At 48.3% G+C, this 25,384-nt stretch overlaps 1 protein-coding gene across 2 annotated transcripts in view; it reads right to left on the reverse strand.

The window, feature by feature from the left end:
* The window catches only part of STS (steroid sulfatase), a 166,448-nt gene that overhangs the window by 139,190 nt on the left and 1,874 nt on the right, over positions 1–25,384 (reverse strand). Inside the window, exons 1-2 of one of the 2 annotated variants that reach the window (XM_061408209.1) lie at positions 19,714–25,361; positions 10,319–10,491 (exon numbers count right to left, since the gene is read on the reverse strand). In XM_061408209.1, coding sequence (XP_061264193.1) covers positions 10,319–10,335 — 17 coding nt within the window. In that variant the 5' untranslated portion in view covers positions 10,336–10,491; positions 19,714–25,361. Of the gene's footprint in view, positions 1–10,318; positions 10,492–19,713; positions 25,362–25,384 lie in introns of those variants that run through there. The other variant, XM_061408208.1, reaches the window with a different exon arrangement.

The following is a 25,384-nucleotide window of genomic DNA, read 5'->3' on the forward strand; positions in this document are numbered from 1 at the left end:
TGTTTTGGGCTTTCATCCAGAAAGACCAAAAGACTATCTGGCAATTGATTCCCTCTCGTACGAGACCTCCTTGTTTCAGAGCAAACGAACAAATGACTACATATCAGATAAACGGCTGTGGGTGGCTTTGCAGGTTTCTCCAAAAGCTAACAGTCTTTTCTTTGCACGGTAACGCTTTCTTTTTCTGCATGGTTCAGAAATCTCTGTCTCAGCCTTCGGCCACCTGATGCAAAGAGCCGACTCACTGAAAAAGACCCTGATGCTGGGAAAGATTGAGGGCAAAAGGAGAAGGGGGCGGCAGAGGACGAGATGGTCAGCATCACCGACTCGGCGGACAAGAGCTTGAGCAAACTCCGGGAGTCAGTAGAAGACAGAGGAGCCTGGTGTGCTGCCGTCCACGGGTCACAAAGAGTCAGAGACAATTTAGCAACCGAACAACAACACCGAGCCCTTCGACTTAATTTAATCAAGTTGTGACCTGTAGGCTATTTCACTATCCTATAAAAGGAACAAAACAGGAACCTGTAGACGCCGCCCTTTGAAGCTCTGTGCTAAAGTTCCTATTGCCAGGAGCCGTTTACTATCATTTATCTGAATCCCTTGGCAGTAGAAGGGGAAAAAAAAAAAAAAATGAATGCAACTCACCAAGCCATTCACGGTGAAACAGACAAGGTGCCCGGACTTGATCGCAGGACCTCACACAGCTTCTCCGACTGACCACACAGGATGACACCCTGGGCCCTCTGCCTGCCTGGCTTCTGAAGAGTCACTGCACGGCCCCGGGGAAGTTATAGGGAACCATCACCCGGTTGTAAAGTCATCCCCGGACAACCGGTGAATCTCTCATAAAAAAGTTACCTAGGGCCCACGCCTGCATCTCTCCACGTGTCTGTCCCTGACTGCTGAGTGCCTCATGCATAAATCAGAAGGGGAGCTGGGCTTGCTGACCTCAATTGTCATGCCACGGGGGAGGAAGGAATCAAAGGGACATGACGGTCATCTCGGAGGACGTTTAGGCAGAGTGCTTCGGAGGTGCGCTAGGGCTGGCCCATGGCCGACAGGCACACCGGGGTGTGAGTGGGGAAGGGGCGTGTGGAAAGGCAGGGGGGTGGGGGCACGTGCGGGGACCACTGATCACACGGTGGTCCCCAGTGGGGGGGCGGTGACGGGTGAGGGCGGGCACACCGCATGCTCTGAGCACAGTGTGCAGGAAACCATTCCTGCCTTCCTGCCCATCGCCCCCACAAGCTGCACACAGAGCCCCGAGGAATGCATTTCTCACCGCCACTCTGGGCGAGGATGCTGAGCCAGGTCACCCACCCGCCCACCTCCCCAGTCTCATGGGCGGGGTGCAAAACAGCAGAGAGGAAGTGAGCCCGGGATGCCCCTGCCCACACGTCTGGGGGACGTCTCTACCCATCAAAGGATAACTCGCCCCTGTGACTCTCTGAGGGCAAGAACCTGCCTGCCAGTGCTGGAGATGCCGGAGACTCAGGTTGCCTCCCTGGGTGGGGAAGATCCCCTGGAGGAGGGCATGGCAACCCACTCCAGTATTCCTGCCTGGAGAGTCCCACGGACAGAGACGCCTGGCGGGCTGCAGCCCATGGGGTCGCAAAGAGTCAGACACGACTGAAGCAACTTAGCACTCCTGTCTCTTTTATTTATTTGGCTGTGCCAAGTCTTCCTTGAGACACACGGGAGCATCCACCTTAGTCACTGTCTAGTGGGATGTAGTTCCCTGACCAGGGATTGAAGCCAGGCCTCCCGCATTGGGAGCATGGAGTCTTAGCCACGGGACCCCCAGGGAAGTTCACACCCTGTCTCTCTGACCAAGTCCCCTCCTGTAATCATTTTCTTTTGTTTAGGTTTAAAAAAAAAAAAAAGAAGACTCACTCCGTCTTTGTTTTCATGATTCCCCATTTATAAATAAAACATTAGTTTTAATTGTTTTGCATGCCCCGGGCATTTGGCAGGTTCTCCTATAATTAATACATAATGCAGCGGCTGTTGACACATTTCCCATTCTTTATGGAAACCCAGGGATGATAGTAAGGTGAAACCTGAACAAAAAGACTTGAGCCTGAGTAAGCATGACCTGGGGGGAGCTTCTCCAGGGGCTCAGTGGGCAAGAATCCGCTTGCAATGCAGGAGATGTGGGTTCCATCCCTGGGTGGGGAAGATCCCCTGGAGGAGGGCATGGCAACCCACTCCAGTATCTCTTGCCTGGAGAATCCCATGGATAGAGGAGCCTGGTGGGCTACTGTCTACGGAGTCGCAGAGTCAGACAGGACTGAATGGACTTAGCATGCACACAGGCGTGACCCAGACATGATCCAAAGGTGACCTCTGGTCTTGGGGTTGGGTGGGGGTGGGGATATCTACAAAACTTACTCGTCGGAGAGATGGTTCAAAGCTTGGCGTGGAGGTCACGATTCCAGCACACCCTGGGATGCTTGTGGTCGCAGACTGCTGTACCAGTGGCTTTAGATTCTAAAACTCCTGGCTTAATTCCGGGGTAAGTCAGTTAGCTGTCCATTAAGGCGTGGTCTTAGTGGTCCGGAGACTTGGAGACAATGAAGAAGGAGCCTCTGGTGTCCTTATGGATCATTCCCTACCCTTCTAGCTGCTCTTGGGTCTCTTCCAGGAAGGAATACAAAGGGACAAGGTCAAAGGACAGACCACACCCCTACGACCCCTACTGCCCAGAGATGGCTCCGGGCCTCTGGAAGCTGACCCGCCCTCAGTAGTGCCTTGGGACAAGTTCCTGGGACCTGTCCCAGCAGATTTCCTTCCCAGGGGCAACTCCAGAGCCTGAGGGGTGGTTCCCTCTCAGCTGGAGTCTCTCCCACCCCCAGGAGCAGAAATCCCAATGGCTGCAAGACCTTGGCTCTGCCCGTCACCACGAGTCACCCAAGGTCAGCATCTCCAAGCACCCAGGCCAATCCAGGTTTTACAGGCATACCACCCTGCCTGGTCCCTCAGGCAGGGATCAGCTCCTCAGGGTCCCAGATCTTCAGCCTGAGGTCTCACCCTCTCTAAGGGGCCTCTCTGAGTCCTCACAGGGCAGGAGTGAAGCAAGAAGACTCACTCCCATTCTCATACACACTAGGAGAGTCAGTTCAGTTCAGTCACTTGGTCACGTCTGACTCTTTGTGACCCCATGGACTTCAGGATGCCAGGCCTCCCTGTCCATCACCAACTACCGGAGCTTGCTCAAACTCATGTTCATTGAGTTGGTGATGCCATCCAACCATCTCATCCTCTGTCATCCCCTTCTCCTGCCTTCAATCTTTCTCGGCATCAGGGTCTTTTCCAGTGAGTCAGTTCTTTACATTTGGTGACCAAAATATTGGAGTTTCAGCTTCAACATCAATCCTTCCAATGTATATTCAGGACTGATTTCCTTTAGGATGGACTAGTTGGATCTCTTTGCAGTCCAACAGACTCTAAAGAGTCGTCTCCAACACAGCTCAAAAGCATCAATTCTTTGGTGCTCAGCTTTCTTTACAGTCCAACTCTCACATTCAGACATGACTACTGGAAAAACACTCCAGGAGAGGCAGGATTCTAATCCCAAAGAAAGCTGTTGTCTTGCCTTTTAAAAAAAATTTTATTTATTTATTTTCAGATCAGATCAGATCAGTCGCTCAGTCGTGTCTGACTCTTTGCGACCCCATGAATCGCAGCACGCCAGGCCTCCCTGTCCATCACCAACTCCTGGAGTTCACTCAGACTCATGTCCATCGAGTCAGTGATGCCATCCAACCATCTCATCCTCTGCGTCCCCTTCTCCTCTTGCCCACAGTCCCTCCCAGCATCAGAGTCTTTTCCAATGAGTCAACTCTTTGCATGAGGTGGCCAAAGTACTGGAGTTTCAGCTTTACCATCATTCCTTCCAAAGAAATCCCAGGGCTGATCTCCTTCAGAATGGACTGGTTGGATCTCCTTGCAGTCCAAGGGACTCTCAAGAGTCTTCTCCAATACCACAGTTCAAAAGCATCAATTCTTTGGCTCTCAGCCTTCTTCACAGTCCAACTCTCACATCCATACATGACCACAGGAAAAACCATAACCTTGACTAGACGAACCTTTGTTGGCAAAGTAATGTCTCTGCTTTTGAATATGCTATCTAGGTTGGTCATAACTTTCCTTCCAAGGAGTACGCGTCTTTTATTTTCATGGCTGCAGTCACCATCTGCAGTGATTTTGGAGCCCAGAAAAATAAAGTCTGACACTGTTCCACTGTTTCCCCATCTACTTCCCATGAAGTGATGGGACCGGATGCCATGATCTTCATTTTCTGAATGTTGAGCTTTAAGCCAACTTTTTCACTCTCCTCTTTCACTTTCATCAAGAGGCTTTTGAGTTCCTCTTCACTTTCTGCCATAAGGGTGGTGTCATCTTCATATCTGAGGTTATTGATATTTCTCCCGGCAATCTTGATTCCAGTTTGTGTTTCTTCCAGTCCAGTGTTTCTCATGATGTACTCTGCATAGAAGTTAAATAAGCAGGGTGACGGTATACAGCCTTGACGAATTCCTTTTCCTATTTGGAACCAGTCTGTTGTTCCATGTCCAGTTCTAACTGTTGCTTCCTGACCTGCATACAGATTTCTCAAGAGGCAGATCAGGTGGTCTGGTATTCCCATCTCTTTCAGAATTTTCCACAGTTTATTGTGATCCACACAGTCAAAGGCTTTGGCATAGTCAATAAAGCAGAAATAGATGTTTTTCTGGAACTCTCTTGCTTTTTCCACGATCCAGCAGATGTTAGCAATTTGATCTCTGGTTGCTCTGCCTTTTCTAAAACCAGCTTGAACATCAAGAAGTTCACGGTTCACATATTGCTGAAGCCTGGCTTGGAGAATTTTGAGCATTACTTTACTAGCGTGTGAGATGAGTGCAATTGTGTGGTAGTTTGAGCATTCTTTGGCATTGTCTTTCTTTGGGATTGGAATGCAAACTGTCCTTTTCCAGTCCTGTGACCACTGCTGAGTTGTCCAAATTTGCTGGCATATTGAGTGCAGCACTTTCACAGCATCATATTTCAGGATTTGGAATAGCTCAACTGGAATTCCATCACCTCCACTAGCTTTGTTCATAGTGATGCTTTCTAAGGCCCACTTGACTTCATATTCCAGGATGTCTGGCTCTAGGTGAGTGATCACACCATCGTGATTATCTTGGTCGTGAAGATCTTTTTTGTACAGTTCTTCTGTGTATTTTTGCCATCTCTTCTTAATATCTTCTGCTTCTGTTAGGTTCATACCATTTCTGTCCTTTATCAAGCCCATCTTTGCATGAAATGTTCCTTTGCTATCTCTGATTTTCTTGAAGAGATCTCTAGTCTTTCCCATTCTGTTGTTTTCCTCTATTTCTTTGCATTGATCACTGAAGAAGGCTTTCTTATGTCTTCTTGCTATTCTTTGGAACTCTGCATTCAGATGTTTATATCTTTCCTTTTCTACTTTGCTTTTCGCTTCTCTTCTTTTCACAGCTATTTGGAAGGCCTCCCCAGACAGCCATTTTGCTTTTTTGCATTTCTTTTCCATGGGGATGGTATTGATCCCTGTCTCTTGTACACTGTCACGAACCTCATTCCATAGTTCATAAGGCACTCTATCTATCAGATCTAAGCCCTTAAATCTATTTCTCACTTCCACTGTATAATCATAAGGGATTTGATTTAGGTCATACCTGAATGGTCTAGTGGTTTTCCCTACTTTCTTCAATTTAAGTCTGAATTTGGCAATAAGGAGTTCATGGTCTGAACCATGGTCAGCTCCTGGTCTTGTTTTTACTGACGGTATAGAGCTTCTCCATCTTTGGCTGCAAAGAATATAATCAATCTGATTTCAGTGTTGACCATCTGGTGATGTCCATGTGTAGAGTCTTCTCTTGTGTTGTTGGAAGAGGGTGTTTGTTATGACCAATGCATTTTCTTGGCAAAACTCTATTAGTCTTTGCCCTGCTTCATTCCGTATTCCAAGGCCAAATTTGCCTGTTACTCCAGGTGTTTCTTAACTTCCTACTTTTGCATTCCAGTCCCCTATAATGAAAAGGACATCTTTTTTGGGTGTTAGTTCTAAAAGGTCTTGTAGGTCTTCATAGAACCGTTCAACTTCAGCTTCTTCACCATTACTGGTTGGGGCATAGACTTGGATTACTGTGATATTGAATGGTTTGCCTTGGAAACGAACAGAGATCATTCTGTCGTTTTTGAGATTGCATCCAAGTACTGCATTTCGGACTCTTTTGTTGACCATGATGGCTACTCCGTTTCTTCTGAGGGATTCCTGCCCGCAGTAGTAGATATAATGGTCATCTGAGTTAAATTCACCCATTCCAGTCCATTTCAGTTCGCTGATTCCTAGAATGTCGACATTCACTCTTGCCATCTCTTTATTTTCAGTGGAGGCTAATTAGTTTACAACATTGTGGTGGTTTCTGCCCTACATTGACATGAATCAGCTATGGGTGTACAACCCAGCAGTCCCACTGCTGGGCATACACAGTGAGGAGAGCAGAACTGAAAGAGACACGCGTACCCCAGTGTTCATCGAAGCTCTGTTTACAATAGCTATGCTCTTCTTTTCTGTTCCTGCTGCCAGAACACAGAGCCCATGGAGGTTTCGGCTGCCTGCATTAACTATTCCTCCAGGACTTAATTTTTTTTTTTTTTTTTGCCCCTCAGCCAGCCCTTGTGAGTGAAGTCGCTCAGTCGTGTCTGACTCTTTGCGACCCGATGTACTGTAGCCCGCCAGGCTCCTCTGTCCATGGGATTCTCCAGGCAAGAATACTGGAGTAGGTTGCCATTTCCTTCTCCAGGGGATTTTCCGGACCCAGGGATCAAACCCAGGTCTCCTGCATTGCAGGCAGACACTTTACCCTCTGAGCCCTTACTACCCTGCTATCATAAACATTCCCTCCGCGTCCCAAGGATTTATGTTACTGAAGGGAAGGCAGACTTGAAGTCAGGCCCCAGGCTAATCATGTGACGAGCCCGGAGCAGTGGTTGGCTTTTGTCCTGCATTCAAGGCAAGGTTCCTCACCAGATAGAGAAGCAGGGTGCAGTGCATGGAACGTAAATCGAGGCTCCTTTGAGGCCAGTTTTTTTTGGGGGGAGGGGCTTCCCTGCTAGCTCAGACAATAAAGAATCTGCCTGCTAATGGAGGAGACCTGGGTATAATCCCGGGGTCCGGAAGATCCACTCTTCCCACTCCAGGATTCTTGCCTGGAGAATTCCCATGGACAGAGGAGCCTGGTGGGCTATGGTCCATGGGGTCACAGAGAGTCAGACACGACTGAGCAACTGACCCTTGGGCCAGTTTTAGAGACTCAAGTGAAAAGACTGCACCTGAGCTATGTAAGCCACTGCACTCTGAGGTCAGGAAGAGCAGAGGCTTTGTGTTATTCACCCTTGCAGGGAATGCCCTGGTGGTCCAGGAGTCCGCTCCATGTCCCAAAGGCAAGGGATGCGAGTTCGATCCCCAGTCGGGGAACTAAGATCCCACATGCCAGGCACCCTCCAACTGCCGCCCCCTCACCCCCTGACCCCTGCAGAACAGAAACCCTTGGAGAGTGTTCGACACCTGTCTCACTACACTGGTCACCAAGGGAACCCTCAAGCTAAAACTGGACATGCCTTCCGGCTTGGGACTCTGCAGAAGAGTCCAACGGACAAACAGCTGGTGGAGAATCCCAGCGGAGGGCAGTCAGTCCAAGACTGGCAAGTGGAGACTCATTCTCCAAGACCGAACTGAGGCTTGGCCCTGAGGGTGTTGAGTGGGGGGACTGACATCTCAGGGCAAATCAGGCAGCTGGGACGAGGGCGACCGGACACTTGTGGGAGGCTCCTCTCTTGAGCCGGACGGGGGCCTGGAAGCTCAGGATCCACTGGGCGGCTGCCTTATGATCATCTGCAATCAGCATCTATTCTCTCTGTATGCATGGGACCAAGTGGGCACATTCCCGGGGTACGGGTCCTGCTGTGAATTTCAGGATGGGCTCAGCTACTCTCCGGCAAGCCACCGCCACCTCCAAAAGCCCAGGAATGTTCACTAGTACATAGAGAAGGAATAAACAACAAGGCCCTGTGATACGAGAGAGTGGGAGAAGAATACACTGGTCTAACTGAGTCACCTGCTGTACAGCAGAGATTAACACAACACTGCAAGTCAAGGATACTTCATTGACATGTATAAAAGTAAAGTCCAGAAACCTGAACGAGTATACATATAGAAGGGATAAACAACAAGCTCCTTCTACAGTTGGACCTCTACAGAGCACAGGGAACTCTTTTCAATACCCTGTGATAAAAGAGAAAGGAGAATTACAGGGCAGCAATAGAGAAACCAAGACCCTGATGCTGGGAAAGACTGAGGGTGGGAGGAGAAGGGGACGACAGAGGATGAGATGGTTGGATGGCATCCCCGACTCAATGGACATGAGTTTGAGTAAACTCCGGGAGTTGGTGATGGACAGGGAGGCCTGGCGTGCTGTGGTGCATAGGGTTGCAAAGAGTCGGACACGACTGAACAACTGAACTGAATTGAATGCAGAAACGGATATAGACAACAGACTTGTGGACACGGGGAGAAGGGAGGAGAGGGTGAGATGTATGGAGAGGGTAACATGGAAACTTACGTTACCATATTTAAAACAGATAGCCAACGGGAAGTTGCTAAATGTCTCAGGAAACTCAAACAGGGGCTCTGTATCAACCTGGGGGTGAGGAGGGAGATGGGAAAGTGAAGTCGCTCAGTTGTGTCCGACTCTTTGTGACCCCATGGACTGCAGCCTACCAGGCTCCTCCGTCCATGGGATTTTTCAGGCAAGAATACTGGAGTCGGGTGCCATTGCCTTCTCTGGAGGTAGATGGGAGGGAGGTTCAAAAGGGAGGGGACATATGTATACCTATGGCTGATTCATGTTGAGGTTTGACAGAAAACAGCAAAATTCTGTAAAGCAATTATCCTTCAATAAAAAAATAAATTAAATTAATAAAAAAGAGAGGATGGAAAAGTATATATATATGTCTAACTGAGTCACTTTGCTGTACAGCAGAGATTAACACCACACTGTAAATCAAGTAAACTTCAGTAAAAGGTATAAAAATAAAGCCCGGAAATGCTAACTATTATATACAGGAGGAATAAACAGCAAGATGCTACTGTATAGACCAGGGAACGCTGTTCAGTATCCTGTGATAAGGCATAGTGGAAAAAGAATACGAAAAAGAATATATACGTATAACTGCATCATTTTGTTGTACAGCAGAAGTTAACACAACACTGGAAATCAGCTCTACTTCGTTAAAAAAATATAATAAAAAAAATGAAGCCCAGAAATGCTTACAATTATACACAGGTTGAGTACACAACAAGATCCCACTGTATTGCACATGGAACTCTATTTGATATCCTGGGATGAATCATAACGGAGAAGAATATTAAAAAAAAAAAAAACAATGGACGGCCGCCTTGGTGGCTCAGACAGCATAGAATCCACCTGCAATGCAGGAGATGGGGGTTCGATCCCTGGGTCGGGAAGATCCCCTGGAGAAGGAAATGGCAACCCACTCCAGTATTCGTGTCTGGAGAATGCCACAGACAGAGGAGTCTGGGTCCATCGGGGCTTCAAAGAGTCGGACATGACTAACACTTTCACTTTTTTTTTTCATACATATGTGTAACTGAATTGCCGTGCTGTAGGGCAGAAATTGACACCACCCTGTAAATCGACTCTAATACAGTAAAAAATAAGAAAATAAACATGAAGCCCAGAAATGCTAGAATATGACAACCGCTGTTACATCTCTAAGTCATGTCTAACTCTTTGCAGCCCCATGGACCGTAGCCTGCCAGGCTCCTCTATCCATGGGATTCTGCAGGCAAGAATACTGGAGTGGGTTGCCATTTCCTTCTCCAGGGGATCTTCCTGATCCACGGATTGAACCCGGGTCTTCTGCATTGCAGGCAGTTTCTTTACCAACTGAGCTACGTGTTGAGACTCTCCATGGAGGCTAAAGGGAGGTTCTCTGGCAGCAAAGAGCAGAACACACGTGGACCCCATTCACTGACTCAGTTCTCTGGGGCCACACATAACATGAACCAGAGCTGAACAACAGAGGGAGACAAAAAAATCTGAGTCATTTCAAGGTTGCTGTTTTCGGTTATTTATGGTTTTTAATTATCAAGCACAACCCGTTTCTTCACGAGCTGGGCTAATCACAGTCTTGTCTTTGATATACTGCTTTCGGGGACTTGAAGGTATTATGGCTTTATTATCAAACCCCAAATAGAGTCCCAGTAAATTACCTTCCTTTCTGTGGCATTCCGGTGACTCCAAGAGGGGAGAGGGTCACCGGGATTGATCGCCACGGAGGTTCTTTCAGGGGAGACAGGGCTGGAATAGATGCTTTTTTAAATGTTCTTCTTTATCCATTCATATACTGGCTGGGTGCCCACAAACATATTTGATTGAAATGTGTCTGCAAAGGAACAAAATACATGTAGTGTAACTGTTTAATCCATCCCGTCCACTGAACCTATTACACAACTCTGAAGCTTGAACAATTCTCTTTACCCTTTGTATGACACATACACCAAATTTTACAGAAGGAGTTTTCATCTACATTTCTTTTTCTTTTCTTTTTTTGGATGTGCTGGGTCTTCATTGCTACTCTGGCTTTTCTCTGGTTGTGTTGAGCAGGGTCTGCTCTCTATTTGCAGGGTGTGGGCTGCTCATTGAGGCGGCTTCCCTTATTGTAAAGCCTAGACTCTAGCATTCACGGGCTTCAGAAGTTGTGGCTCCCGGGGTCTAGAACACAGGCTCAGTGGCACATGGGCTGAGTTACCCAGGGGCACGTGGGATATTTCTGAACCAGGGCTGGAACCCATGTCTCTTGCATTGGCCCTTGGATTCTTTACCACGGAGCCAATGGGGAAGCCCACAACCTAAACTTCTTACGGCAACACACATGTCTATCTACCAATAATATGATGTTTGCACATATACAAATTCAGTATGTGTATGTGATATGCCTGATCTTTCCTCTTGCTTTTCTTATACTCACATCCATGCATAATTATTCATTGGAAGGACTGATGCTGAAGCTAAAGCTCCAATACTTTGGCCACCTGATGTGAAGAACTGACTCACTGGAAAAGACCCTGATGCTGGGAAAGATTGAAGGCAGGAGGAGAAGTGGACGACAGAGGATGAGATGGTTGGATGGCATCACCGACTCGATGGACATGAGTTTGAGTAAACTCTAGGAGGTGGTGATGGACAGGGAAGCCTGGCGTGCATGGGGCTGCAAAGAGTCAGACACGACTGAGCGACTGAACTGAACTGATAACACAGAGGAATGTGTGTCTCTGTAAGTTTAAATTTCATGTAAACACAATGCTTCAAGTTTCTTAAAGTCACACACACAACTTGATTCCTTACATATATCACATAAATGTGTGCGCATGTCTATGTATACACACACATCCCATTTTCATGATTGTTAAACTCTTTACCCTTTGAGCTACTTCAGGTTCTCTGTCTGTACAATTTACTATGCAAATTTATGCTTAATTTAATGCTCTGGGTACCACAGTGACTTGCCAGGATGCTAAGTTCATTCTCAATGATTGCTTTAGGACAATCTGGTCAAGAGAGCTGGAAGGTCTCCGTGGACCCCAAGCACACCAGTAGTCTGGCACTTCTAAAAGCATATTCTTGGTGCAGGGCTGGGGAGGCAACAGAGATGCAACTCAACGGGAAGTTAACAGAGGTTACTTTCTTGTTAAAGGGAGTGTGTGATGTGTTTGGGAAACGCTAGGTTTAAAGAAAAAAAAAATGAGAGAAGTGTATCCTGGACCTAAATCATTGTGAGTGGACAAGGGGTTTGTGGATTTCGGAGGGACCGTACAAGCTGCCCTACTTTTTCCAGGCTTGTGTTATCTTAGGGAAGGAGAGGAGGCGACCAGCAGCCTGCTTTCCGCTGCTGTCTTTCTTCTCTCTGCTTCACTGTGGTTTGCTTGGTTAGGCTAAACAGGACAAAACCTGCCTCTCTGGGCAAGGCTGGGCTAAGAGTTGCTTAGTCGGACACTGTGCTGCTGCTATTATGGGTTAACATTCAAATGGCAGATGGAAAAAAAACAAATGTTTCTTCATTTGGTTTATTTTGGGGACTTTCGTTTTCCTTTTTTTCAAATAGTATTTATTTATTTATTTATTTTTTGCTGGTGGTCTCCAGGATAGATAGATAGAGGGAGGGATGGACGGATGGACGGATAGACAGACATAGATGGATGGATGGACAGACAGACATGGATGGATGGATGGATAGATAGATAAGACAGAGCAATAGACAGATGGATAGATAGATTGGACAGATAGATACAAGGATAGAGGGATGGATGGATATAGAGTTAGATAGACAGACACAGGTGGATGGATTCATGGATGACAGACAGACAGATAGATATGATAGAATTGACAGATGGATAGATATGCAGACAGACATAGATGGATGGATGGATAGATAGATCAATGGATGTGGAGAAAGAGATGGACAGGATGGATAGATGGGATTGATGGATGGATGGATAGATGGATGGATGGATGGATGGATAGATGGATGGATGGATGGATGGACATATGGATGGATGGATGGATGGATAGATGGATGGATGGATGGATGATGGATGGATAGATGGATGCACATATAGATGGATGCACATATGGATGGATGGATGGATGGATTTTGAATGAATGGATGGATGGATGGATAGATAGACAGATGGATGGATGGATAGATGGACGTATGGATGGAAAATAGATGGATGAAGGATAGATAGATGTATGGACGTATGGATGGATGGATACAGAGATGGATGGATGGATGCATAGATAGATGGATGGATGTATGGATGGATGGATAGATAGATGGATGGGCGGATGGATAGGTAGATGGATAGACATATGGATGGATGGATAGAGAGATGGATGGATGGATGGATGGATGATAGATGTGATAGAGGGATAGACAGATGGATAGATAGGTAGATAGAGAGATATGATAGAGGGATAGATGGATGGATAGAGAGATGGAGAGATGGATACACACATAGACAGAATCATGAATGCATTTGATTTTCTCATCAGTCATCTATGAGGGATGTGGTTTTGACGATCCACAGCAGAAGAAACCTCAAAAACACAGACAATATAAAAATAGATAGTTCTGCCTGTCGGTTCCTTGAGAAGAAGCAAGACACCACTCTCCCTGGACTCAACTGATTTCCTGTTTTCTTCATAAAATCATCACAAGCCAAGATTCTCATGCATCTGCTCACCACACGCACCACGGGATTTGAGGGGATCAGTGGCCAAGACCCCCTGGGAAGCCTGGGTGAAATGCAGATATTGGTTCAGGTGGGTTTGGTGGGGCCTGGGGGGTCTGCATTTTTGGCAAGGTCCCAGATGGTGCTGACGCTGCTGGTCTGTGGACCACTTCTGCTGTCTACCACTATGAGGAGTATACAGAGCCCTCTCTGGCAGGTAGGTCATCTGGGTGGTAGTCTGATAGCAAAGACGGTCAAGACAAATGACCTTCCTGCAAAAATACCAACTGCACCCAGGAGGAAAATACCACAAGCAGAACATGCAGCCATCCACATCACGCATCCCTCCCAGAGCTCCCTGGGCTGGGGACAAACAGGTGGGTGGAGGGGAGCGGAACCATGGTCCCTACTGCCACACCAGCTATGTACGGAAGCCAGAGCTTGCTTCTTTTTTCTTTGTAGTAAAGGACTGTATTTACTAACATAGCATATTTAGTTGAGTGGGGGCTTCCAAGAAGGCTCAGTGGTCAAGAATCCACCTGCCAATGCCAGAGATGCAAGAGATGTGGGTTCAATCCCTGGGTCGGGAAGATCCCCTGGAGGAGGAAATGGCAATCCACTCCAGTATTCTTGCCTGGAGAATCCCGTGGACAGAGGAGCCTGGTGGGGCTACAGTCCACGGGGTCACCTAGAGTCAGACATGACTGAGCATGCATGCATGTTTACTTGAGCACCTACTATCTACCAGGCCTCACTAGGATGTGGTGGCAGAGGGGGTCTTTCTCCTGAGCTTGCTGATGGTAGGTATGGGGCTCAGACATAGCCATAGCAAACTGCCCATGTAAACAATGGAGAATCACAGCTCTGAAGTGTTAGGGTAGAGTTCAGAGATCACATGGAATATGTAAATAAGGAGATCTTGCCTTCAGGTAGATGAGAAAGGCATTCCTTTTTGTTAAAAAATTTCTATTTATTTATTTGGCTGCTCTGAGTCTTAGTTGCAGCATGCAGGATCCTCACTACGGCATTCAAACTCTTAGCTGCTGCCTGTGGGATCTAGTTCCCTGACCAGAGATGGAACTTGGGTCCACCTACATTGCGAGCATGGACTCTTAGCCACCGGACCACCAGGGAAGTCCTGAAACCAGAGCTCTTAGTTTCCCCGCCTTGTCACAGGAGAATCCCTGCGTGGGCCCATCCTGACGCTGAACGTGATATGGAAGCCCTTCTCCTTGGGCTGGAGGAAGCGGGGGGCAAGGCTCGTGAGCCCCCCATGGCTGGAGCAGAGCAGACTCTACAGGCACCCACCCGCCAGGAGCCGCAGGGACCACCGGGCTCCGGTCTGCCCTGCCACCAATCTCAGCTGAGTGGTACTCACGCCTCACAGACACACGAAGACAAGGATGGGGCAGAGGGAGGTGACGGATGGCGAGACAGACGGCTCCAGCAAGCCGGCAACCAGACAGACAGACCCTAGCTCTCCAGGAGCTGTGCGACCTCGCCCAGTTCCCGTCAGCTTGCTTATCTGGCATCTCGAAGGAAAGGGTTAATTAGCAGGACACTTAACTGGGTTTTACAAGCGTGGAAGGACACGTTGTCTAAGTTGCAAAATTAGCGTGTTGTTGTCAGGAGGTGTTGTAAAAAGGAATCAGTGAAATGTTTCAGGTCTACGGGGAGCACATTCTTATTTTTTTTTCTCTAATGCCTCTTGAGTCCCAGACTGAGAGCTCTTTGAATCAGGTCAAGGATTCTTGGAGTCAAGGGACATGAAGATGCTGACTGCATATGCAGGGCAGAACCTCTGAGCTGCAGCTCCGCCTTCTTGTTTCAGTAGGCTCCTGGGATCCCGTGCACATAGGACTCTTTATATGTGTGTGCATGTGTGTATGCGTAGACAGAAATACAGATAGGTGGATAGAGAGATAAATGGATAGATGGATAGTTAGAATATAGATGGATAGACAGATAGATGGATGTATGGATATAGATGGATGATAGATAGAAGGATGGATGGACAGATTAGATGGCAGGAGGAGACCCGAGTTCAATCCCTGGGTCGGGAAGATCCCCTGGAGGAAGAAATGGCAGCCCACTCCAGTCTTCTTGCCTGGAGGATCCCCTGCACAGAGGAGCCTGGTGGGCTACTGTCCATGGGGTCCCAAGGAGTCGGACATGACTGAGCAACTGATACACCCACAGATGTTTGGATGGACAGATAAACGGATAAACAGAAGATGGATTGATGAGTAGATGGATGAAGGATGGACAGAGAGATAGGATGGATAGATGGACAGATAAATGCATAGATGGATACATAGATAGGAGATGGATGGATCGATACATGGATGGGTACATAGAGGGATGGATACATATATAGAAGGATAGGTGGATAGATAGAAGGATGGATGGATGGATAGATGGGTGGACAAACAGAAGCGTGGATGGACAGATGGATGGATGGGTGGACAGATAGTGGCTGGATCTATAGGATTGACAGATGGATGGACTGATAACCAGACATACAGGAGGTGTTTGCTACTGGCATTTAGCACGTGGAGACAAGGAAGGCTGCTACATACCCTACAGCGCCCAGGAACAATCCTCCTGCTGCTAAAAATTATCCTATTATTTTGCCAGGGTGGCCATAACAAAGTACCATAGGCTGGACGGCTTCTAAGTAACACACTTGAGTGTGTTCTCGCCCCGTCCTGGAGGCTGGAAGTTACCCATCCAGGTGCGGGCAGGCTGGGTTCCTCCCGAGGCCTCTCTCCTGGGCGTGTCGACGGCCGTCTGCTCCCTGTGCCCCGACGTGGCCGTCCCCCCACCCCCGTGTGTGTCTGTGTGCTGACCTCCTCTTTTTATAAGGACCCCGGTCCTGCAGGATCAGGGCCCACCCTAGTGACTTCCTTTTATCTTCATCGCCCCCTCTTTAAAGATCTCCAAACACAGCCACATTCAGAGGTCCCGGACGTTCAGCCAGGACATCCACATTGAACTTGGGGGCACACAATTCAGTGCGTAATGACCTTCCTGCCCCAAATATGTACAGTGCTGAGGTGGTGGTGGTGGTGATGGGGAACCCTGAACTCGGGGTACACAGGCAAGTGGTCTCTGCAGGGTTCCCAAACCTCAACTCACCACTTCTTTCTCTGCTTCCCTTATCTGCGTGCTCCAGGCCTTGGGGCCACCTGCCCCAAGGGCCACCCCTGGTGTCATATCAGCCCACGCAGCCCCTGAGGCCAGAGGTCTGCAGCAAAACCTGCATTTCCAGTCATCAGGGTCAGCGACCTTAGCTTCAGGCACCTGCCCCTAATGACACACTCCCTGCTTGAAAGGCCTGCAGGAGCGGGCTCACGCCTGTCACGTTTTCCCTGCCTTGTTCACTCTCCTGGGCTGGATGGTCTCCTAACTCTGCACGATTGGGTGGTAGCTCAAGATAGGCTGGTGGTGGGTCCCCGTAAAAACCTGCGGGGGAAACGCTCCCTGCCTGCAGGGCTGTCAGTGTGAAACCGGGTAACCAACCTGCAGTCACTCTACATAGGACAGAAGCAAGCAGACAACCTGGGTTTACCGATTTTTTTAAAGAACAGAAGACGATATTCTCTGATGGACAGAACGTTTGAGTCCCCCTAAAACTCCTAGCTGGAAGCCGTAACCCCCAGTGACTAGGATTTGGAGGTGGGATCTTTGAGCATTTACTTGTAATTTTCTATATTTTTTAAAGCTCATTTAGAGCCCCCCCTTTTTTTTTTTACTTTTTATTTTGTATTGGGGTATACTGGATTAAGAAATGCTATGACAGTTTAATTGAAGTATGTATGTCTGTTCAGTTGCTCAGACACCCATGGACTGTAGCCCGCCAGGCTCCTCTGCCCATGGAATTTTCCAGGCAAGAATACTGGGGTGGGTTAGGGTTAGCACTGTTGAATTAAAATGCTGTGTTAATTTCTGCTGTACAGCAAACTGACTCACTTATACACATGTATGAATACATTCTTTTTTCATATTCTCTTCCATGACGGTTTATCACAGGATATCGAATATAGGTCATTGGGCTATACATTTGGGCCTTGCTGTTTATCCATAGGAGTTTAGTTCTGATATCAGCTCTGACTACAGGGTTTTCAAGGGGAAAACGAGTCCCCACAATTAGCTGCTTTGCAAAAGTCACCTTATCAACACAACAAAAGACACCTTGGAGAAGCAGTTCCCCAACACCTCTGGGGTGTCTGTTGTATCCACATCTCAACTCAATTCTGATCTGTCTACTGTGAGACAGCATTGGATCCCACAGTGTAAGGGCTCCGTCCCACCAAACTGCCCCCCACCCAACCCCACCTCTTTCAGACATCAATCAAAAGTCCACGTAGTCACCTGTCCTTCCGACTGACCAGCTTGAGGCCCCAAGTTCCTCCAACCACCTCCTTGAGTTTCATTTCCTACAGTGGCTCACAGAACTCAGGAAACAAGTTACTTTCGGGTTCACTGGTTTATTATAAATGGATACAACTGTGGAACAGCCAGAGACGCACCGGGGAAGGATATGGAGGTACATGGAAAGGACACGGAGCTCCCACACCCTCGCCAGGGAACCATTGTCCCATCACCTCCATGGGTTCACTGCGTGTTTTTATGGAGGCTTTACTATGTGGGCGTACTGATTACACCATTGGCCATGGGTGGTTGGTTCAACCTCCAGCCCCTCACCCTTCCTTGGATGCTGTGGGTGATTCTGAACCTTCTGAGGCTCTCATGAGAAAATCTATCTGGCGCTTCCCTGGTGGCTCGGTGGTAAAGAATCTGCCTGACAATGCAGGCCACACGGATTAGATCTCTGGTTTGGAAAGATCCCACATGCTGAGAAGCAACTGAGCCCGTGTGCCACAACTCCTGAGCCTGTGTTCCAGTGACCCGGAGCTGCAATTACTGAAACCCAGGTACCCTAGGGCCTGTGCTCTGCAGCAAAAGAAGCCACTGCATTGAGAAGCCTGGGCCCCACAATTAGAGAGTAGCTCCTTCTTGTCTCAACTAGAGAAAAGCTCACACAGCAACAAAGACCCAGCACAGCCAAAACTAATTAATTAAATAAAATTAAAAAAAGAAAGCAAATTGGTTCCCCTGGCAACCAGTCCCCACAATTAGCTGCTTTGCAAGAGTCACCTTTTTAACACAACAAAAGACACCTTTATCTCTTTCTTCACTTAAGAAATTGCGAGGGCTCCAGGAGCTGCCTGAAATGGAATGAAGACCAAACAGGTATTTCTTATAACTCCCAGGGAAGTAATTAGACTTAGACGAGGTCACGAGGGTGGTTCAGTTCAGTTCAGTCGCTCAGTTGTGTCCGACTCTTTGCGACCCCATGGACTGCAGCACGCCAGGCCTCCCTGTCCATCACCATCTCCCGGAGTTTGCTCAAATTCATGTGCATCGAGTCAGTGATGCCATCCCACCATCTCATCCTCTGTCGTCCCCTTCTCCTCCTGCCCTCAATCTTTCCCAGCATCAGGGTTTTTCCCAAATAATGTATGTTTATGTAGATCCACACTTTACATGCATGTATGTACATAGCTTATGTACATATGGATATACTTTATGTATATTTCTATCCATCCATACATAAGGACTTTCCCTGATGGCTCAGAGACTGCTATGCAGGAAACGCAGGACCTGCCGGTTGGATACCTGGGTAGGGAAGATTCCCAGGAGTGGGGGAATGGCTCTAGTATTCTCGCCTGAAAAGTCCCATGGATAGCGGAGCCTGGCAGGCTACAGTCCAAAGGGTCACAAAAGGTTAGACACGACTGAGCGACTGAGCATGGAGCACATATAAAATACGTATTTTATATATATAACAGATATGCTATTATATACATAAAGACATCAAAGTTCCACTCAAGACATTGGTACTTTGGGACTTCCCTGGCCGTCCCCTGGTTGAGACTTTGCCTTCCAAAGCAGGGGGCGGAGGGGGGCGGGGGCGGGTCTGATCCCTGGTCAGGAAGCTAAGATCTCACAAGCCTTGGGGCCAAAAAACCACAACATAAACAACAGAAGTGATATTGTAAGAAATCCAATAAAGACTTAAAAAAAATGGCCCACATAAAAAAATGGGGTTCGGGATGGGGGACACATGTACACCCGTGGCTAATTTATGTCGATGCATGGCAAAACCCACATCAATTACCCTCCAGTTAAAATAAATAAATTTTATTCTCAAAAAAAAAAAAAAAAAAGATATCAGTACTCTGATGCCTGTCTTCATCTCCTATACCTTAAACTTTCAAGCTGCTCCCCTGTGAGTTCTCCAGCTAAAGGACTGTCAAGCATGGAACCCTTGCACCTGGAGGGGACATACTGGCATCTCCCAAACTCACCACAAAGTCCGTCTGCTCCTGCCAGTAGCAGCCCCAGATGTTTCCTGTGTCTTGAGTCAGCAAAGCCCTTTTGGACTCGGCTCAGCCGCTGTGATGGAGGCACTGTGGTGCTCTGTACGTGTAACCTGCAGGTCGGGCCTCACCCATCAGCCTTACACTTGCTAGGAGCAGGGCAGACAGAACTACGGAAGGAAACTGGAAGCCGCTGAGGGTCATCTGCAGGGCTGGAACTGCTTCCAAAGAAAACCTGGCTTCTACGCGGCTCTCCAAATACACTCAAAGGAAACATACAGCCGGAAGAACCAAGACAGCAAAATAAGGAAGCTGATGTAAGCTGGGGCTGTGGGCTTCCCTGATGGTCCACGGGTGAAGAGCCTGCCTTGCAACGCAAGGGACACCCGTTCGATCTCCGGTCTGGGAAGATCCCACATGTGGCGAGGCAACTAAGCTCGTGGGCCACAACTCCTGAGCCCTTGTGGTGCAACGACTGAAGCCACCATGCCTAGAGCCCTCGCTGTGCGACAAGAGAAGCCATCGCAAGCACAGCCCGTGCATTGCCACGAGAGAGTAGCTCTCCTGAAGCGATGAAGCCCCGGCACAGCCAGTAAACAAATAATTTTTTTTAAAAAAGAAACAAGGTGATACTGTATATAGAGTGGACTTCCCTGGTGGCTCAGACGGTAAAGCGTCTGCCTACAGTGAGGGAAACCCGGGTTCAGTCCCTGGGGTGGGAAGATCTCCTGGAGAAGGAAATGGCAACCCACTCCAGTCTTCTTGCTTGGAAAATTCCATGGACGGAGGAGCCTGGTGGGCTACAGTCCATGGGGTCACACAGAGTTGGACACGACTGAACGACTTCACTCACATACATATATGTATATATATTCTGGGGCGATTCCAGGTGGCGCAGTGGTAAAGAATCCACCTGCCAATGCAGGAGATGCGGGTTTGATCCCTGGGTGGGAAAGATTGCCCTGCAGGAGGAAAATGGCGACCCACTCTAGAATTCTTGCCTGGAGAATCCAAGGACAGAGGAGCCTGGCGGTCCTTGCAGTCACAAAGAGTCGGACACAGATCAGTGACTAAACAACAAGAACAAACAATACCTAATGACATGCGTAGTAACCACTTGAATAGAACACATTTTCCTGTTTTTTTTCTAGTCGAGCTTGTGACAAAGACACATGACTCAGTTTTCTCATGGTTGTTGATATTTTGAGGTGTCTTCCATTGTGGGCAAGAGACGTTTCTGAAGGGTGTGGAAAAGAAGACTTTAAAAAAAAAAAAAAAGACCTGAGCCATGTTTTCAAGCCTTGTGGGAGAAGTTTCCTAATGTAATTCATCTGCAACTGCACTACCCTGAGATTTTGCCCGCTTAGCCTCCGTGAAAGGGGAACTCCCCTCTGCCAGCGCATCCGTTTCCTGTAAGTGAACAAACTGGATTGTGTGCCGAGATGTGCCCAGGGCTGCAGTGGCTGAAACGGGGCAAGGGGGACCCTCCAAGTATCTCTGTGCCAGGGTATTGAGAGGGTAACAGGCAGGAAGGCCAGGGGTCTCCAAATGGAGCAAATAGCCTGCAAGTGTCAGACATTTTTATCTCTCTTAAGCAGCAGGAGGAAACAAACTAGCAATATTTTTTCCTTCTCTATACACATTTAAAGGGAGGTTTCTCTTAAAACACTGTGTTGCCATAATGACACCTGGTTTCGCCTAAAGTTAGCTATTCTTGAGCCTAGAGATAACCAATGCCTTTTTCTTATGGAAATGTTTGTCTTAAGCTATGCTAATGTGCTATGCCTTTACCCCAAACTCTGTCTCCAAGTCGGTTCCGCCTCTTGGCCCAGAACCTACTCTACAAACCAGTATGTTATACTCAGATATTGTTCCCCTAATCTATGTAAATGAAACTATTTGTATGGTGGTCTGCCCTTCTTCAAGATTCAAGTTAATCATTTTATGGCCCAGGATAAACCATTTGGTGCCAAAATTATCCCAAAATGCATCTTATGGGTGAGGGGCCTGGTGCCATTCTGAATTTTAAAACATTCCTTTCTTTCATTAACAGACTGCTAGTGACTATATAACATCCAGCTGAAGACTAGCAGGGGGTACTCTTTCTGCCCCCTTCTGATGCCTATGTCAGAAGCTTTCTCTATCTCCTTTATACTTTAATAAAACTTTATTACACAAAAGCTCTGAGCGATCAAGCCTCGTCTTTGGCCCCGGATTGAATTCTTCTCCTCCGGGGGCCAAGAATCCCGGTGTATTCGCGTGATTCAACAACAACCTTTCAGTATCTCACGCCTTCATCACCTGCATCTGTGTCTGCTTATTTTTGCAGCGAATCGTCACAAAGCGTCCAAACCCAGGCAACTCTGTAAGCACCTTCTAAGGAGCCCCCTTTCCCTAACACAGAGCTTTCCTCTAGCTCCGCCTTACCCTTGTTGTTTCCAATTCTTAACCCTGCCATTGGAGCTTTTTTTTTTTTTTCCTTTCCCTTTTGAAAACACTCCTTTTGTCTAAGGAATCAACAAAGTTGTTACAACCAGAGAAGTGTCCATTTACATTTCTAAAAATGGAAAGAAGCTGAGCAAGAATTCTAAAGGGTCCAACAGGTGAGCCTGGGCAGACAGGAGGCCCCCAATATTTATGGAATAACTGTGTTCCACGTTGAATTGTGTGCCCCTCAAAAAAAAAACAAAAAAACAAAACATAAAAACCCTGCATAGGAGGGACTTCTCTGGTGGTCCACTGGCTAAGACTCCCTGCCTCAATGCATGGGACCTGGGTTTGATCCCTAGGTGGGAAGGATCCCCTGAAAGAAGGAAACGGCAACCCGCTCCAGTGTTCTTGCCTGGAGAATCCCACGGACAGAGGTCGAGCCTGGCGGGCTACAGTCCGCGGGATCACAGAGTCAGACACGACTGAAGGGACTGAGCATGCGTGCACACAGGAAACTAGATTCTGTCCGCTGGAAACTCACATGCTGCAACTAAAAAAAAACAAGATGCCACAACGAAGACTGAAGATCCCACAGGCTGCAACGGAGACCCAGAACAGCCAAATAAATACATATAATACATATAAAAAAAATAATAGTGTAGGAGTCCTGACCACCAGTACCTCAGTGTGACCTTACCTGAAGAGAAGGTCTTAAAAAAAAAAAGGTCTTGGCATTGGTAATTAAATGAGAACGTGGTCATGACTCTGGGTGGCAATCCTGGATGACTGGTGTCCTTATAAAAAGGGGAATATGGACATGGAAACAGATGCATGGACAGAAGATAAGATGATGAGATAAAGAGATAAGACGGCTGTGTAGGAGCCAAGGAGAGAGGCCTGGAACCAACTCTTTCCTCAGAAGGCGTTAACCCTGTCCAGCCTCTGATCCCGGACTTTTGGCCTTCAGAACTGGGAGGCACTGACTTCATGTGGTTGCATCTACCCACTCTACTACAGCAGCCTAGCACATTTGGAGGAGGAAGAAACGGCAACCCACTCCAGTATTCTTGCCTAGAGAATCCTGTGGACAGAGGAGCCTAGTGGGCTGCTGTCTATGGAGTTGCACAGAGTCGGACATGACTGAAGCGACTGAGCAGCAGCAGCACATTTGGGGCAGAGTCTGCTCACTAACTGGCTGATGAACTGCCCTCTCTGAGGTCCAGCGTCCTCAACAGGAAATCATGATTGGATGAAACCAGGGAACGTTTTGTCACAGCCACAGCTTGACAAAAAGACATAAGTTAACTGAGCATATTCTATTTGCCACTTCCAACTGCCTGCCCAGTCCATGGGGTCGAAAAGAGTTGGACACGACAGTGACTAAACTGAACAGCTTGCCCTGGCTTGCATCATGTAACGCTTTTGTTTCATGCACACAGAAAGGCAGGCACAGAGGTTTAATGCTGATATGTGCTAAACCAAGCTGTCTGAGTGCCCAGGTGACACACTTCACCAGAAATACAACGCTCACATTTTAAAGTCTCTGCAGCTTTCTTATTTCTGCCTCTTGAAAGATCCTATCTTTATGTTTAAACATGCATTTGAAAGTGCAGTCAGTCCTCTCCTGACTCCTTGCAACTCCATGCACTGTAGCCTGCCAGGCTCCTCTGTCTGTGAACTTCTCCAGAGCCTGAATACTGGAGTGGGTAGCCATTCCCTTCTCCAGGGGAATCTTCCCAACCTAGGGATCGAACCCAGGTCTCCCCCACTGCAGGCGGATTCTTTACCATCTGAGCCACCCTGGAAGCCCATTTGCCAACATGCATTTACAACACCAGCTAACAATAATAGAAATGGGTTGGGGGAAGGTATTTCTGAGAGTGGGAAGGAAAAAAAAAGGAAATGCTGCTTTTCAGCTTGCCTTCAGACAGTTTGGGGCGGGGAGGGGAATAAAACTCAGTAATCAAAGCAGATGAGATATACAAGGCAAAAATGGGCAAGGCATTTAAGATGTCTTATTCTGGCTCTTTACCAACTGAGCTACCAGGGAAGCCTCAGAGTCCCTTGGACAGCAAGGAGCTCCAACCAGTCCATCCTAAAGGAAATAAGTCCTGAATATTCATCGTAAGGGCAGATGCTGAAGCTGAAGCTACAATCTTTTGGCCACCTGATTCGAAAAACTGACTCACTGGAAAAGACCATGATGCTAGGAAAGATTGAAGGTGGGAGAAGGGGACGACAGAGGATAAGGTGGTTGGATGGCATCACCCACTCCATGGACATGTTTGAGTAAGGGCTTCCCTCGGAGCTCAGTCGGTAAAGAATCTGCCTGCGGTGCAAGAGACTGGGGTTCAATCCCTGGCTTGGGACGATCCCCTGGAGAAGGAAATGGTAACCCACTCCAGTACCCTTGCCTGGAAAATCCCATGGACCAAGGAGCCTGGTGGGCTGCAGTCCATGGGGTCGCCAAGAGTCGGGCACGACTGAGAAACTAACAACTTTGACAACACACTTTTGGAGTAAGCTTCGGGAGTTGGTGATGGACAGGGAAGCCTGGCTGTCCTGCAGTCCATGGGGGTCGCAGTGAGTCGGGACACGACTGAGCGACTGAACTGAACCGAACCGATGCCGGCTCTCTGCTATCAGACTTCGGCTGCGGAATCGCTCCGGGAGATGCACCAGCCAGGGTTGCTCGGCGATACAGGCGCTCAAGGAGGGGGACCCGCGCGCCATTGCTCACGCTTCCTGCCAAAGCCGAGGTGGCGGGGTGGGGGCGGCTATAAACTGAAAGGGAAACTTGCCAAGAGTTTGGGGACAGGCGCTCCGGGGCCTGGGCCGAAGTCCCCGCGGGGGGGGCCCCCATGACTAAGGCCACCCTGCTGCCCATGAACTTGCTGGCTCTGAAGAGAGAAGCACTTCAAGCGCGGTCGAACCTCTGTGCCCTCCCTCCCTGCCTCCCTTCCTCCCTCTTCAGGCGCGTTCCAAATTCGAGCTGTACGCGCTGACCCCTGGACTTAGCGACGCGGCGGCCCGTTTTCACGGGTGAGAAGTGACCCGGGTGGGTGGACGCGGACAGGAGGCCCAGGGCGCGTCTCGGGAGCTTTGCGAGGAGGCCGGCCGCCGGCACACGCCGAGGAGCCGTGTGGCTCAGAGCGCGCGCTTTCCGAGTGGACCGCGCGAGGAGGCGAGAGGCGCGCGTGCGCAGAGCGGCTGCCGGCGCAAGGGGCTG

The sequence above is a fragment of the Bos javanicus genome, chromosome X, assembly GCF_032452875.1.
Source record: "Bos javanicus breed banteng chromosome X, ARS-OSU_banteng_1.0, whole genome shotgun sequence".
In the NCBI taxonomy this organism is placed as follows: domain Eukaryota; kingdom Metazoa; phylum Chordata; class Mammalia; order Artiodactyla; family Bovidae; genus Bos; species Bos javanicus.